Raw genomic sequence first — 16,873 nt, 5'->3', positions numbered from 1 at the left:
GCAGAGGTAATTATAAAAAGCTTCAGAGTTCAACAGGTTTTGAGGATAAAAGTCGTTCTATTTCCAGCGACACACTCGATCCTCGCCGCACACACGTCATCAATGAAGGCGCTTGTGTGTCGAGACACAATATGTTCTCACGTCCAGCAGGTATGAAGTCACGCCACGAACACACAAATACGTTTGTGCGTCGACCTCCTGACGGACCTCCTGAAGGACCTCCTCACGGACCTCCTGACGGACGTCTGCGAAGCGACAGTGTTTGTGTTGTGTTTGGAGAACGTAGCGACAACTTGTTTTCAAATCAGACTCTTGAACGAGCTTCAACATTTTCTTTTTTCTTTTTTCCACTAATAGATGTAATTCCTGGAGGGGAGAAGGAGGTGGAGGGGGGTCTGGGGAGGTCTAGACTCCACAGCAGACCCCCCTCCTCATCTAAGTCTCTGAGCCAATTACATGGGGTCCACTCTCAAATCCTTTTTTTCTCCCCTCGACCCTCCTTCTCTCGACAGGCCCGGTCTGGCCCCGACAGGCGTGCAGGGGATAAAACCTGGAGTCCTGGAGACCAGGGAGACATTTGGGAGCAAGATGGCGAGGGGGACTCTGGGCTCGTACCTTCTCGCGGCCCTTCTTCTGGGTCTGTGGAAGCCTTCGCTGCAGGGAGGTGAGTCTCATCACTGGGCACCTGTCGAGATGTTTTCAGATAGACTTAAAGAACATGATCTTCACAGAAGGGCTTTCATTTCGGACGAACATTAATCAATTTAAGAAAAGTATTATCTTTAATTTATGATTGATCTTTTTGTTTGTTATTTATTCGTTTTATTACAACATTTTTAAATGAGTTGAGAGAAGCTGCTCAACATAAACTCAGGTATTGGGCAACAATTATTTGCGTTCTCATGGTTCGTCGGAAATTATACTTTAGTTTTACGACATTATTTCCTGTTTTCAGAGACGTTAATTTTTGCCCTTTTTTTAACTTTCGTGGTAAAAATATGTCGATTTCTACCTTTTTTTTTACCTTAACATTTTTTTTTTACACATTTAGGCAACTTTTATTTGGGTTCTCATGGTTCGTCGGATATCATACTTTAGTTTTATGACATTATTTCCCGTTTTTTCAGAGACGTTGATTTTTGCCCTTTTTTTTAACAACTTTCGTGGTAAAAAAATGTTGATTTCTACCTTTTTTGAGCCTTAAAAATTGTTTTTTTTTACACATTTAGGCATATCTAATTGCGTTCACATGTCCGCCATTCGTTTTTCCAACATAATTTCTCATTTTTAGAGACGTTGATTTTTGGCCTTTTTTTTTACAAGTTTTCAAGGTAAAAATATGTCGATTAATACATTTTTTTTTAGCCTTTAAAAACAATTATTTGCTCTCACATGGTCCGTCAGAAATCATACATTAGTTTTACGACATTATTTTCCATAGTGAAGTCAAGCTGAGTTGGACTCTGATCAGAACCTGGACTTTAAAGAAGTCGTACATCATAGAATTAAATCTCTTTATCATCAACAACATTGTAGGGACAGTTCTGTACAATTAAAATTCAGTTTTACGTCTTGACCTGCACCAAACCACACAATTAACAAAACAATGTTTCTTAATTAAAAACACATTACATCAAAATGAATAAAACAATTTACGTGATAAATGACTAAATAAATGCATTGTTAAAGAAAAAGTTAACAGAGAATATAAATTACCTACAACCAAATACCATTAATCATCCAAACTACTATGTACTATTTAAATGAAAATTTTTCATTTTCTGCTACATGAATGATGGACCAGGTGAAGGTGAAGGTGAAGGTGAAGGTGAAGGTGAAGGAGGAGGTGAAGGAGGAGGTGAAGGTGAAGGTGAAGGAGGAGGTGAAGGTGAAGGTGAAGGTGAAGGTGAAGGTGAAGGTGAAGGAGGAGGTGAAGGAGGAGGTGAAGGTGAAGGTGAAGGAGGAGGTGAAGGTGAAGGTGAAGGTGAAGGAGGAGGTGAAGGAGGAGGTGAAGGTGAAGGTGAAGGTGAAGGTGAAGGTGAAGGTGAAGGTGAAGGTGAAGGTGAAGGTGAAGGTGAAGGAGGAGGTGAAGGTGAAGGTGAAGGTGAAGGAGGAGGTGAAGGAGGAGGTGAAGGTGAAGGTGAAGGTGAAGGTGAAGGTGAAGGTGAAGGTGAAGGTGAAGGTGAAGGTGAAGGTGAAGGAGGAGGTGGAGGTGAAGGAGGAGGTGAAGGAGGAGGTGGAGGTGAAGGAGGAGGTGAAGGTGAAGGTGAAGGAGGAGGTGGAGGTGAAGGTGAAGGTGAAGGTGAAGGTGAAGGTGAAGGTGAAGGTGAAGGTGAAGGAGGAGGTGGAGGTGAAGGAGGAGGTGGAGGTGAAGGAGGAGGTGAAGGTGAAGGTGAAGGAGGAGGTGGAGGTGAAGGTGAAGGTGAAGGTGAAGGTGAAGGTGAAGGTGAAGGTGAAGGTGAAGGTGAAGGTGAAGGTGAAGGTGAAGGTGAAGGTGAAGGAGGAGGTGGAGGTGAAGGAGGAGGTGAAGGTGGTTTGTGAGCTGAAGCACCAGAGAGTCACGCAGGTTAAAAGTGTCTCACACTTTTGTCGAGCTGCAGTTTCTATGAAGATGTAAAACAAGCTCGTGCTGTTAAATCTTCCAGATGTTTGTCTTGATTAGGATCTGGACGACTTACTGAGCTGCTCCACGTTTTATCAAAACTCGTCATCTTGTGTGTGAAAGAGGACGAAATAACTGCTTAAACCTTTAATAAGTTTGTTTAAAAAACACACACGACAGACTCTAAACAAACATCTCGAAACATGTCATGACTATGATTTGAAGGAAGTCGTATCATCTCGAAAACATATCATGTTCGTTAAAAAAACAACAATAAATGACCCAAAACAAGGAATACTGATTGTATATATATACATATATATAGCAGTGTCAGAGGAAGTTGTGGTAGCAGAAGTAGTACAGGTAAAAGAAGCAGAAGTACCTGTTTTTGAAGTTGCAGTACCTAAAGTTGTAGAAATCATAGTTCTAGCAGTACAAGATGTAGTAGCTGAAGTTTAAGTAGCAACTGAGGTATTTTGATAGTACTAGTAGATGTGATAAAATTAGTGTAAGTCGAACTTGAAGTAACTAAAGTTGTAGTTACAATTGAGGATGTATAGTATTTTTTAGAAATACTTGTGATAAAAGTAGTTGTAATAACAATTGGAGTAGTTGTATAGTTCAGTATGAATAATAAAAAATGTGGTGGTAGAAGTTGTAGTAATATTTGAGGTTGTTGTGTAGCACTAGTAAGAGTAATAAAAGTAGTGGTAGTATAAGATGTAGTAGCTGAATTTAGTACTAGTAGATGTGATAAAATAAGAGGTATTAGAGGTTGTAATAGCTTTATTTCTAGTAACAGTTATAGTAATTGTATAGTATATCTAGAAGTAGTTGTAATAAAATTAGTAGTAGTAGAAGTTGTAGTAACAATAGAGGTAGAGTACTAGTAGATGTAAAGCAGTGGTAGTAGAAGTCGCAGTAGTGATAACGACAATTCCAAAAAGAAGTAATGGTAGTAAACGTAAAGCTAAAGGCAGTAGAAGTTGCAGTATTAGTAAAGACTCGTTAATCGAGTATATTTGATAGAAAATGCTGAGCAGGCAAATCAATGCTCGTCAACGGTAATAAAACCTGGCTTTTATTCCAGCTGTGATGTCATGTTTGATCTCAGGACCAACGAGGAACAGGCCTGCGGGCCGTAAGAAGACAGATGACTCTCATTATCAATGCTGTTGTGGTAATGTGTTGTACATGGCGGCGCGACAAGATCACTCACGTTTGTTTAAGAATCCCCGCAGACGTCTCCGGTCTCACGTCGTACCAGCATTTCCTTTTATAGAGCTTCATGTGTTTCTATTCCTGGCTAGCATGGTCTGTGAAAAAGAACATGTGAGAAAGTGTGAGAATTACGACCGGGGGGAAAACATGCCTTTCTGGTGATTGGATGTTTGCTATCAGATAGAGTCGATAAAAACAAACACACCACGGCGCGAACACAAGGAACCCCTTTCCTGCATTTCCAAGACATCTGATTCTACTTGCAACAAGTGATTCCCTGCAGGTCCGTGGCAAATATAAAAAGAGACTATTGTGCTCAATTTATGTGTGATGAGGTCAAGAGTAAACACAACATGGGGGCCCCACAAGTTGCTGGATGAGATGGTCAATCCAAATACTTACCCAGGACCAACGTTAACAAATATTTTTAAGGTATTCAAGGGGGTCCAGTTATATAATACTGGGATATGAAAGACTGACCCCGCTCTGTCCTCAAGAGCTTGGAGGAAGTGTTATCACATCATTGCTGTTCAGGTTTGGAGAAGTTCCTGGAACAGTCTAACCACAGTGGGCAGGGACTCAGCGTTTTGAAGAACATCTACCCATGATTAACCGTTGAATGGTAATTTGTGCATTTCTGTGAAACAGGTGTTTATGTACCTGCCGGTGGAGCAGCTGGAGCAGGGGTTGGCGCTGGTGTCGGACCAGGAGGAACTGGGTCTGGATTCAGACCAGGAGGAACTGGCACTGGGTATGGACCAGGAGGAACTGGGACTGGGTATGGACCAGGAGGAACTGGCACTGGGTATGGACCAGGAGGAACTGGGACTGGATTTGGACCAGCAGGAACTGGGTATGGACCAGGAGGAACTGGGACGGGACCAGGAGGAACTGGTGGAGGTACTTTCTGAACATGCAATTCTTGTAATAATTTGATTATTTTCCAACATATATTCATTTATTTTGGGTTTTCTTTTCTTAAGGAACCATCGGTAGCCAAGGACAAGGAGGAGTTAGACCAGGGGGAGTAGGCCCTGGAGGGGCTGGACAAGGAGGGTTTGGACCAGGGGGAGTAGGCCCTGGAGGGGCTGGCCAAGGAGGGTTTGGACCGGGTGGAGTAGGCCCTGGAGGAGCTGGACAAGGAGGGTTTGGACCAGGGGGAGTAGGCCCTGGAGGGGCTGGCCAAGGAGGATTTGGACCAGGCGGAGTAGGCCCTGGAGGAGCTGGCCAAGGAGGGTTTGGACCAGGGGGAGTAGGCCCTGGAGGCACTGGCCAAGGAGGGTTTGGACCAGGCGGAGTAGGCCCTGGCGGCACTGGCCAAGGAGGGTTTGGACCAGGGGGAGTAGGCCCTGGAGGAGCTGGACAAGGAGTTGGACCAGGTAAAGAAAACGTCTCACTAGAATAGGATTCTAACTATTAAACATTGTACACAATGAAACAAAAATGAAACTATTGTAACTTGTTTAGAAATATAACTCAGAAACAGTTCTAAACCATCTTGTCAGTTTCATTATTCTAATGTTTACTTTCCATCTTTCCTCCAGGTGGAAAGCCTTCTAAAACAGGTACGAAAAAAAAGGTTAACTTTTTAAAAATGTTTTTCATAATCTTGGATCGCACTCACCAAAAGCATGTATCATTTTCATTAGCAAATGTTTACAGTATTCCTAAACATTTTCCTCATGAAACGACTCAACTACTGTATAGCCGTGGCTCTAGTCCCAATCACTGATGGATAACTAAGCAGCTCTCCTGGTTAAAAACCCTTTGGGTCCAGACCATACATGACTTTGTCTTCGGAAAACTGACCATTTTGAAAATGGGTCAAAGTCAAAGGATGTTAGAGGAAAGGTTTGGTCGTCCTTTTGACCACGTTTTTCAACAGGAAGAGGCTATGGACGAGGAGGAGGACAGTTTGGACCAGGACAGGGAGCAGGAATAGGTTTTGGCCAAGGTGGAGTTGGCCATTTTTTCATTCAATCACCAAAAACTGGAGATAAAATATAGCGTCAAAGATAATATAGAGTTGCAAGAGGATTTTAACGTTCATTGATTCAATCATTGATCTAGGGTTAAACTTGTGGAAGAGGCTAAGAAACAAATCTTGTCTCCTGTCATGCTAAAGAAAATACAGTACATTGTTACATCAGTCCAGCCCAGGACTGTAAATATTATTTATTTTGTCTGTCGACTAAGAGATACAAGATGCTTTTTGTTCTCCGCGATTCATTTCCTCATTACGTCAGGGTTGCCTCTGTGGGGTCAAACCGCCCAGATAAAGACTAACGCCTGAGGAATGGCCCGCCTGATATAGACAGAAAAAAGGGATTACACCAGTGAGACTGCTCTGTTGTCATAAAGGATAAATGAAATCCCTGGACAGATGAAACAGCATTTGACGGCAATGATCTCTATAAGTCATCATTCTGTGAGATTATGACAGTATTTATTTGAAATTATAACATTGTTTTTTATTTTATCCACCAATTAGGATACGGAACCCTCGGGGCAGGGGGATTAGGGGGTGGAGCTACTGGAGCTGGAGGTCTTGGGACTGGCAGGGGTCAAGGCTACACACCTGGAGGTCTGTGATGTCACGAGCAACTATAAACTGACTTTGAGATAACTCTATGGTTCAGATTACAGCTCATAATAAAAGATTTCTCTACTCACACAGGAGGTTATGGCGGTAGTTACGGAACAGGCCAGTATCCCGGCTCAGGTGTTCCCAAACCTCCTAAAACAGGTACAACTCATCAGTTCATATGTTAGCGAGTAACTAGGATGTTTTCTTATTTTTTTCTATGTATTTTATCACACTAGGGGGAACATTCACTGGACAAACCGGTGGCAGAGGATTTGGACCTGGTGGAGCAGGGGTTGGGACTGGTGGGACAGGGTATGGACCTGGTGGCGCAGGGGTTGGGCCTGGAGGAACCAGGTATGGACCTGGTGGAGCAGGGGTTGGGCCTGGTGGAGCAGGGGTTGGGCCTGGTGGAACAGGGTATGGACCTGGTGGAGCAGGGGTTGGGCCTGGTGGAACAGGGTATGGACCTGGTGGAGCAGGGGTTGGGCCTGGTGGAACAGGGTATGGACCTGGTGGAGCAGGGTATGGACCTGGTGGAACAGGGTATGGACCTGGTGGAGCAGGGGTTGGGCCTGGTGGAGCAGGGGTTGGGCCTGGTGGAGCGGGGGTTGGGGCTGGTGGAACAGGGTACGGACCTGGTGGAACAGGGTATGGACCTGGTGGAGCAGGGGTTGGGCCTGGTGGAACAGGGTATGGGCCTGGTGGAGCAGGGGTTGGGCCTGGTGGTACAGGGTATGGACCTGGTGGGGCAGGGGTTGGGCCGGGGGGAACAGGATATGGACCTGGTGGAGCAGGGGTTGGGACTGGTGGAACAGGGTATGGACCTGGTGGAGCAGGGGTTGGGCCTGGTGGAACAGGGTATGGACCTGGTGGAGCAGGGGTTGGGACTGGTGGAACAGGGTATGGACCTGGTGGAGCAGGGGTTGGGCCTGGGGGAACAGGGTATGGACCAGGAGGTGCAGGAGCTGGGCCTGGGGGAACAGGGTATGGACCAGGAGGTGCAGGAGCTGGGCCAGGTGGTGGAAGCCAATTTATACCCCAGACAGGTGGTGCCGGCAGAGGACCAGGGGGAAAGAGTGGTAAAAAAGCATCCAAACAAGTCCCAGGTAAAATATAGACTCCAGTAGACAAACGAACCAACCCTCCACAAATGATCTCTCGTTATGTTACTCAGGAGTTGGAGTGCCAGGACTTTATCAAGGGGGATATGTGCCAGGTCAAGGTATGACCAATACAATCCCTTAAAGAGAGAATTTCTCCAAAAAATCCATAACTTCTTTATTCGACTGACTCTAGGCTTCGGAGGAAGAGGTGTTCTGCCTGGAGTTGCAACAGGAGCTGGACTTGGACCACAGACGGGTGAGACAATGTTTCGAAACTTACATTGTGCTGACAACTAATGTCTAAACCTGATTGCTGTACTAGGAGCTGGAGCTCTTGGCCAGGAGGGTGCTGGACAAGGAGCAGGAAGTAATTGATGAAGCTTTATTATGGAACACAGATCCGTTTTTCTAATGCTGTGTAATTTACAAACTAGCTGGTCGAGCACAACAGCTGCCTGGCGTGTTTCGTGGTTACCCGCTCATCTCACCGAAGACAGGTAACGCAGTGATGTCATGTAAAGAAAGTAAGAAAAGACGAGAAATGAGAAATTATTTTTATGTCTTTCAGCAGCTGCAAAGTCAAAGAAACTTGCAAACTCTGCAAAATACGGTAAATACGATTCATATTTATAGATGCTTTGTTTTATAGGGATTTATTTTGTTTATATAGCTCTCCACAAAGTAGTTAGGAGCTATACTTACTCAATGAGGAAACGTTCAAAACCTTTCAAAATCCAGTCACTGCACCACCAAAATGTCGTAAAATTATATTTAATCTGCTGAAAAACAAATAGACCAACATCAATAAAATGATTCATTCCTTTATAACTCTCGTTTAATGAATAGGAGCTCGTGGGTTGATACCTGGTCAGGGAGGGGCTCTGGGCGCCGGGGATGGACGACTGACACCTGGGTTCGGAGGAGGGCCTGGAGGGGCCGCAGGAACTGGCTTTGGTGTCGGCACAGGACCCGGAGGAGCTGGGTATGTGCCAGGGAGGACCGGCCAAGGACAAGGAGGAGCTGGATTGGGAGGCACAGGAACAGGATTTGGAGGTTTTTATGGAGCAAGAAAATAGTTCAACACTATATTAAGGTGCTGAAGAATTATTTAGTCTGAAAAATGTTTAATTTCAGGTTACGATGCCAACGCAAAAGCCCGGAAATATGGTAAAGATCATGATTAAAACCTACTATCAGCCAGTAACAGCTAACTGTGTAACAATTACACTTTCTTTCACACAGGCATGCTAAGTGGAGGAGGGGCAGGATTTGGACCAGGAGGAGTTCGTCCAGGTGCTGCAGGAACTGGCTACGGACCCGGTGGAGGGGCGGGGCCCGGTGCAGGAACTGGCTACGGACCAGGTGGAGGGGTAGGGCCCGGTGCAGGAACTGGCTACGGTCCTGGTAGTGCAGGAACTGGCTACGGTCCTGGAGGCATTGTTCCTGGTGGTGCAGGGACTGGCTACGGTCCTGGTGGAGGAGTTGGACCAGGTGCAGGAACTGGCTATGGTCCAGGTGGCGCAGGGACTGGCTACGGTCCTGGAGGAGTTCGCCCAGGTGGTGCAGGGACTGGCTACGGTCCAGGTGGTGCAGGGACTGGATACGGTCCTGGAGGAGTTCGTCCAGGTGGTGCAGGGACTGGATACGGTCCTGGAGGAGTTGGTCCTGGTGGTGCAGGAACTGGATACGGCCCTGGAGGAGTCGGTACTGGTGGTGCAGGAACTGGATACGGCCCAGGAGGAGTCGGTCCTGGTGGTGCAGGAACTGGATACGGCCCAGGAGGAGTCGGTCCTGGTGGTGCAGGAACTGGATACGGCCCTGGAGGAGTCGGTACTGGTGGTACAGGAACTGGATATGGTCCCGGAGGAGTTGGTCCTGGTGGTGCAGGAACTGGCTACGTCCCTGGTGGAGGAGTTGGTCCTGGTGGTGCAGGAACTGGCTACGTCCCTGGTGGAGGAGTTGGGCCCGGCGGTGCTGGTTATGGACCTGGAGGTTGTAAAACTACAAATCATGTAAACGTATGAACACATGTGTAACTGACTCTGTCTGACTTCAGGTTATGCTGGTGCCAAAGCTCGCAAATATGGTGAAGACACATTTCTTCTACATCCTGATCTTTTTTAGACCCTTTAACGAAACTGTGTATGTAAATGTAAATGTATGATGGATACAAAACTGATCTCTACAGGTCTCCCAGGAGGTGGTGTTGGTACTCAGGGAACAGGAGGGTTGGGAGTTGCACCTGGCTCAAGGGTTGGAACAGGAACTGGACCTGGTGGCTTTGGACCAGGTGGAACTGGAGGTGAATCATTCTCAAAACATATAACGGAACTACTTTCATTATTGAGATAAAATATTTATGTGCATGAGGGTTTGATGGCTTCATTTATGACGTGAGAAAAGTATCAATATATTGTTAAGACAATTGAGAAACAATGCATGTTTTCTATCTGTACTTTCTTGTCGTTTTCTCAACTGGGAAAAAAAAAGGATACGGACCTGGAGGGTATGGTCCAGGAGTTGTGCCCGGGGGTGGCTATGGACCAGGTGGTGGCTCTGGCACTGGGACAGGATATGGACCAGGTGAGGTTTTAAACTTATGTACCCAGTTTTCTACAACAAAAAGAAAAGACCGAAAAGTCGAAATGTTATAATTATCTTTGATGGTTTTTCTGACAACAACAAAATATTAGTTTCATAGTTCTACTTCATGCATTCTCTGCCCTCTACAGGCTCGCAATGGGTTACCCCGCGGTTCTGCCTTATTCATAGAACCAGGGTTATATGGATAATGGGCATTATTGTCTTTGTTGTTGTTTCTGTATTAATAGTAAAACTGTTTTGTGGATGTTAATAATTCTCTTTTTGTATTCTTATGTCTGTTTATGTTACCTTTTGCTGACTTTCTTGTATATCAATTCAATATATTCTGTGACTTTGCAAGGCAGTTCCGATATGAGTTTAAGTACTTTTCTTTTGTATTACAGGTGGTTACGGACCAGGGGGAACGGGACCTGGCACTGGTGAGTTTTATCTGGTTTCCATTATTTGTGGTGTTCGCCCGAATTAAACTGTACAACTTGGCGACCCCAAGTGGTTATCAGTGAATATACCATTGTTTAAATTTTAAATTTAAATTTAAATCTGATATTCATTGGTTATTTCCATCAGAGTCTGTCACAAAATTCAACCTAGAATTTTAATATGTTTTAAACTATGACCAGCAGGTGGCGTGCTACCTGGGGCTGGCGTTGGGACGACAGGAACTGGGCCTGCGACGACTGGTACCGGTGTTGGAGGAGCAGGAACCGGACCTGGGGTTCCGGTGAATGGCACCGGAACATCCGCCGGACCCAGCGGTAGGTTTTGTTCATCCGTCACGGAGAGAAGAGAAAAGTAATCGCCTTCATCCGCAGGTGGACGTGCGACGGTCGCAGGAAGTCTTGAACCATCAACGACAGGTACAAGTTTAGGGTCAACACTCGGTCATGGCTACTCTTGACTGACAGATTTCAAACTGTCCATGATGCATCCAGGTGGCAGAGGCGGAGCTTCCGACGGAAAAGACGGACAAGATGGCGATGGAGGTGTGTGTTAAAACTGGACCGCACTTGAATTAAACATTTGAAAAAAAGTAACTCTGATTGTGTTCCAGGTGAGGATGGTGATGTCATCGTGATAGAGGGTTCTGGCGGTTCTCTCGGAGAAGGTGTGTTAAAATCCTCCGGCGCTTTAAAGTATAATTGACCTTGAAACTATGAGTAGATGAAGACAGTTCATGCACAGATCTGTGGATCCATAACCGACCATGAGGACCAAACACTTGTGAGGATGGAACCACAAACACGTGTTGATATCTAACACGACATGAACCTTATCTCAGAGTGACCTTGTACGTTAAAATCAAAAGAAAGTATTGAATGTTTGTTGCTTTTAAACACCAGGTCCAGGGGTGGGAGGAAGACCTGTGGGTTCAGGAGGAGATGGTCTTGATGGAACTGGGATCCCTATTATTGGAGCAAAGCCAGGTTGATATTTATGACTTTGACACTTCAGATATTGATGATCCTGCTAAAGTATAATCTAACGTTTATTGATGACAGGTATCAATGCTGTAGTAGGTCAGTTTTCCATGTATTTCCAAGTGTTTGTGTTTAAAACCAACATGTGGGAGTCAAGTCCATGACCTTTTGTTACATGTGACTTCAGGTGCTGATCCGTCGCTTCCTGGAGCGAAACCATTGAAACCTCCAGGTGTGTGAAATATTGTTTATTCGTGTTTTATAAACGCTGATAATCTGTAAAACCTGATGTGATCAACAAAAGGAGTGCCCAGAGGAGACACGCCAGGAGAAGGCGAGGGTGGGCCTGACGGCGCAGTGAGAGGAACCCTTAAACCCCCAAAAGGTGCTGGTTTTAAATATTTCAAAAGAAAGTATATAAGAAGCTTAATGTTGTTGTCATGTTTCAACACAAAGAATACGGACCTGATGGGGTTCTACCAGGAGCAGGTGCTGGGGTTGGAGTTGGTCCTGGAGGAGTTGGTGTAGGCCCTGGAGGAGTTGGTCCCGGAGGAGTTAGTCCTGGAGGAGTTGGTCCTGGAGGAGTTGGACCTGGAGGAGTTAGTCCTGGAGGAGTTGGTCCCGGAGGAGTTAGTCCTGGAGGAGTTGGTCCTGGAGGAGTTGGACCTGGAGGAGTTAGTCCTGGAGGAGTTGGTCCCGGAGGAGTTGGACCTGGAGGAGTTGGTCCTGGAGGAGTTGGTCCCGGAGGAGTTGGTTCTGGAGGAGTTGGTCCAGGAGGAGTTGGTCCCGGAGGAGTTGGTCCTGGAGGAGTTGGTCCCGGAGGAGTTGGACCTGGAGGAGTTGGTGTAAGCCCTAGCGGAGTTGGACCTGGAAGAGTTGGTCCTGGAGGAGTTGGACCTGGAGGAGTTGGTCCTGGAGGAGTTGGTCCCGGAGGAGTTGGTCCTGGAGGAGTTGGTCCCGGAGGAGCTGGTCCAGGAGGAGCTGGTTTGTTCCCTGGGGGAGCTGGAACTGCCACTAAACCTGGAAAGAGTGAGTGTAGTTAATACTTTCAATTTTAATAATAAGAAGATAAAAGGAGAAAGAAATTTCATGGTTTTCATTATCCGCAGGTTACGGCGCAGGAGGTGTTCTCCCTGGATCCGGTATAAAAAGCACAGTCTTCTTCTCCTGGATCAAACCTGAATCATCTTTTTTGTCTTCAGGAATACGATATCCAACAGGGGCTGGAGTCGGTCTGGGAGTGAAACCCGGAAAAGGTTGTTGAACTTCTCCTTAAATGTTCATATTATGTGACGTTTTTTGATGTTTTCTACAGGATATGGGACTCTCGGTGCCGGGGGTCAAGGTGGTGTTGGACCAGGTGGTTACAGGCCAGGATATGGTAGCTACGGTCCCGGTGGTTATGGGGCCGGTCCTGGTGTCTTTGGAGCAGGGCCTGGAGGATATGGTACTGGTGGAGCTGCTGGTGGTCTGGCTCCATATGGAGCTGGTACAGGGACTGGGGGTATGTTGCATTTTAGGAACACATAATTAGATCAATTAAAAATGTGGCATATTTACTATGACTAAAATCTAATACTTCTGCTTTACAGGGTCAAGATTTGGACAAAGCAAACCATCGAAAAGTGCGTCAGAAAATAAATCACCAAAGCATAAAGTCAGAGAACTGACAAAACTGGAATCCTTTCCAGATTATGGTGCTGGTGCGGGTCCTGGTGGTTTTGGAACTGGTCCGGGGGGTGTCGGCACTGGTCCAGGAAGTTATGGAGCTGGTGGCTATGGACCAGGAGGTACTAGAGTTTATGGACAGACCGGTACAGGTGGATATGGCCCCAGTGGTACAGGAGCAGGACCAGGTGGTGTGGGAACAGGACCGGGCACCTATGGAGCTGGTGCAGCAGGGCAAGGAAAAAGAAAACCGCCTAAATCTGGTATGTTCTTGAGTATTGTTTTCAGAACCAATAAAAGAGTTTTGTGTGCAAGATTACGGAAGATAAAGATCAGGGGTATTCAATTCTAATCAATCATGAATAACACTTGATCTTTCTTAGGTTACGGGTCATTTGGCGGAACCGGCCTTGGACCAGGTCAGACAACACCTCTTATTTTGTTGATCTAAAAACATCACCATTATAAAACCTGAGCATAAAAACATTTATATATAGAGATCCAAAAAAACACGTTTCTTGGTTGTCTACTTATACTATAATTTGGTCAAAATCGATGAAGAAGTTCTATCGGTACCAACATTTAGTTTGGCACCCTTATTCAGGTGTTGGACCTGGAGGAACTGGGGCTGGCACTGGAATCTACAGACCAGTTGGTGCTGGAACAGGAACTGGAGGCTTTGGACCAGGTGGTGCTGGAACAGGGACTGGAGGCTTTGGACCAGGTGGTGCTGGAACAGGGACTGGAGGATTTGGACCTGGTGGTGCTGGAACAGCAACAGGAGGCTTTGGACCAGGTGGTGCTGGAACAGGGACTGGAGGCTTTGGACCAGGTGGTGCTGGAACAGGGACTGGAGGCTTTGGACCAGGTGGTGCTGGAACAAGAACTGGAGGCTTTGGACCAGGTGGTGCTGGAACAGGAACTGGAGGCTTTGGACCAGGTGGTGCTGGAACTGGAGGCTTCGGACCAGGTGGTGCTGGAACAAGAACTGGAGGCTATGGACCAGGTGGTGCTGGAACAGGAACTGGAGGCTTCGGACCAGGTGGTGCTGGAACAGGAACTGGAGGCTTCGGACCAGGTGGTGCTGGAACAAGAACTGGAGGCTTTGGACCAGGTGGTGCTGGAACAGGAGGCTTTGGACCAGGTGGTGCTGGAACAGGAACTGGAGGCTTTGGACCAGGTGGTGCTGGGGCAGGAGGTATCAGGCCAGGCGGAACCGGCACAGCCACAGGAGGGTTTGGACCAGGTGGTGCCGGCACAGGGGCAGCTGGTAAACCATACGGGAAAAGAAAACCAGGTGCTTCCGTGTTGGGGGGAAAAAGGACAAAACATGGAATTCACATGAGTGACTTTATTTTGATTCTTCCAGGTTATGGAGTGGGTCCTGGTTATGGACCGGGAGGGGTTGGACCAGGTGGATATGGAACAGGAGGTGTCGGGACAGGGACAGGTTCGGGGGGATACAGAACTGGTGGAACTGGTGGTTTTGGACCTGGTGGATCATCACTAGGTGGTGGTGGTTTTGGACCAGGTAATTTCTGTTTTTGTTTTTAACATTTCAATCCAAACCACCTCATGATTGTTTTGTTCGTGCAGGAGGTGCAGGCGGAGTCGTTGGAGCAGGAGCAGGTACACGACATCAACTTAAGACATCGATTCACATAAAGTAATATCACAAACGTTTCAGGAGGTCCTGCGGGAGCAGCTCAGGGAGTAGCAGGAGGTCAGGGAGGACGTCCAGGTGAGCAGAACCAAACGAAAGATGCAGCTTTACTTTCGTCAGATTTATGGTTTATGGAGCTTTTTTGAGAAACTAGGCTGAAATTTGTCGGATCCACTATTTTTATGTTAGTTGTAATGTGAGCAATTTTCCTGCAGGTGGCGGTAACACTGGTTACGGAGGAAACTATCCAGGTAATAAAAAGAAACAGTAGTAGTAGTTGTAGTATGAACAAACTATTAAATATTATATATTATTGGTTTAGTTTTAATGTATTCTAAAGCCATTTAACTCCCTTAATGGAGAGAAAACAAGTACATTAGAATGAAAGTTGAGTCACAACTTATTTGTCATCAAAATACTATTATTAGTCTTCATTTGTATATGTTTAACGAGTAGCATTTCGCTGGACTTTGAGACTTTAAACTAAAATAATAACAATAATTGTATCTTGTGTTATTTTCAACAGCCTATGCAGGAGCTGGACAGAAATGTAAGTTAAGCCAGTGGTTAGAATCCTCATGACACACACAATGATGGTTTTAGGAGAATAAATGTGGAAAAAACAAACTTTTGTTCCACAGCTAAAGCGCAGAAAGCAGCCAAGTATGCAGCCATGCAGGCGCTGCTGGGAGCCGGAGGCTACCGAGGTACGTCCGACACAGTTCAAAGGTCACAACTTCATGTGTTCGACGATCTTTTGTGTTGGTTCTGGTTTTAGGCGCGGCCTGTCAGAGTAAGTACTGCGGTCGGAGGAGGAAGTGAGCGACCGACACACAGGAAGTGACCTCATGACAACAACAGTGGTGCTACGGCGGAACCCGTATTATTATGGATGTCATTCCTGCTCTCGACGCGTCACCTTAATATGTTAAATGTTAAAGATAAATCAAATATTTTCTCTCCTGATGAACGACTTCACTGCTACCTAGGAGAACATTTCCAGTTCCTCTACTCATGGGCAGCTTCACCATCTTTTACTGACGGTGATATATTTTAATAACATTCCATTGACATCATGTTCAGGCTGTTTTTTAAGACTCTTGTTAACACTGTTCACTCTTATTATTCTTTTAAATTATGCTGATTCAAGAGCAAAAGCAGCTTTTTGTTTTATTTAGACCCACTTTAATGATACAAGTGTATTCATGAAGTATTCAGATGTTATTTTGTGTCATTTTTTAACTCCTGTGTTTGTTCTCGAGTGTAATTATTCACAACCAGAAATACACAATGTTGTTGTAACTGAATGTCATGTAACGCTTGATGATTGTGCGTTTGTTGAGCAGCCCATGAAGAAATGCACTTTTGTACACTTTCGGACAAATGCTTACCAATAAAAGAAATGTTCCTCAAGCCAGAGTGATGTCAGAGAAAGACTTTCTTGTGGTCGGGCGTCAAAGGTAAAGAGCTGGGTTTAAAACATCTACTATTAGAGAAAAGGATAATAAAACACAGACTATATGAAGGTCACTTGGGTCTGTTGGGTTCCCTCACGAGTCCTCCAGAGATCTTCTTGGACTCCAAATGAACTGATAACAACTCTCTTATCATTAGTGCTATGGTAGTGTCATTTTCTACATCTCATTCCAAGGACACTTCAATGTAAACAGAGCTCTGTAGCTCAAATATTAATTAAGTTACAGCCTTTTTAAAGTCGCAAGTCAATTAACGTTCTTGTCCTTCTTTTCGCTCTGCGTCATTCTTCAGAATCTGTCGGGATTGACCCTAAAGTATGTTCAATACAATACTTCAACCTAAATAAATTATATAAATGTGTTTACTCATGACCTCTGTGAGGGCCGGGAAGCCTCCTCGATATCTCCACAGGTGAACTAGAAAACACACGTTGTTTAATAAATAAAGATACATTTAAGTTAAAAAAAAAATCATCAGTTGAATGAAAATTTAATAAATATGAAGAACATCTGAATCAGAATTTTTATTGCC

General features: G+C 45.5%; 1 protein-coding gene across 1 annotated transcript; it reads left to right on the top strand.

The window, feature by feature from the left end:
- The first annotated feature begins 456 nt into the window (after positions 1–456).
- elnb (elastin b) lies at positions 457–16,250 on the top strand. The gene is made up of 45 exons (XM_087808079.1): positions 457–461; positions 513–664; positions 4,358–4,407; positions 4,472–4,541; positions 4,586–4,723; positions 4,807–5,202; positions 5,368–5,388; positions 6,315–6,407; positions 6,501–6,569; positions 6,647–7,516; positions 7,585–7,632; positions 7,707–7,769; positions 7,836–7,880; positions 7,948–8,010; positions 8,082–8,123; positions 8,360–8,566; positions 8,648–8,680; positions 8,756–9,217; positions 9,383–9,505; positions 9,570–9,599; positions 9,702–9,815; positions 10,004–10,096; positions 10,501–10,536; positions 10,738–10,872; positions 10,930–10,974; positions 11,050–11,100; positions 11,169–11,222; positions 11,458–11,541; positions 11,723–11,767; positions 11,840–11,920; positions 11,992–12,564; positions 12,645–12,677; positions 12,738–12,791; positions 12,851–13,039; positions 13,128–13,160; positions 13,227–13,466; positions 13,587–13,622; positions 13,808–14,500; positions 14,573–14,734; positions 14,800–14,832; positions 14,891–14,944; positions 15,082–15,117; positions 15,393–15,416; positions 15,508–15,573; positions 15,645–16,250. Exons 1-45 carry the CDS (start codon positions 457–459, stop codon positions 15,686–15,688), a joined length of 5,988 nt encoding a protein of 1,995 aa, XP_087664205.1. The 3' UTR covers positions 15,689–16,250.
- The last annotated feature ends 623 nt before the right edge of the window (positions 16,251–16,873 follow it).

Source organism: Callionymus lyra, chromosome 14 (genome assembly GCF_982586985.1).
Source record: "Callionymus lyra chromosome 14, fCalLyr1.hap1.1, whole genome shotgun sequence".
NCBI lineage: Eukaryota > Metazoa > Chordata > Actinopteri > Syngnathiformes > Callionymidae > Callionymus > Callionymus lyra.
The sequence above is the reverse complement of the archived record's forward strand: the minus strand, read 5'-3'. Positions and strand labels throughout refer to the sequence as shown.

Coding starts and splice junctions, on each gene's coding strand:
- elnb (XM_087808079.1), top strand. Junction 5,389..6,314: donor TGGAAAGCCTTCTAAAACAG/GTACGAAAAAAA, acceptor TCCACCAATTAG/GATACGGAACCCTCGGGGCA. Junction 15,574..15,644: donor GGGAGCCGGAGGCTACCGAG/GTACGTCCGACA, acceptor TTCTGGTTTTAG/GCGCGGCCTGTCAGAGTAAG.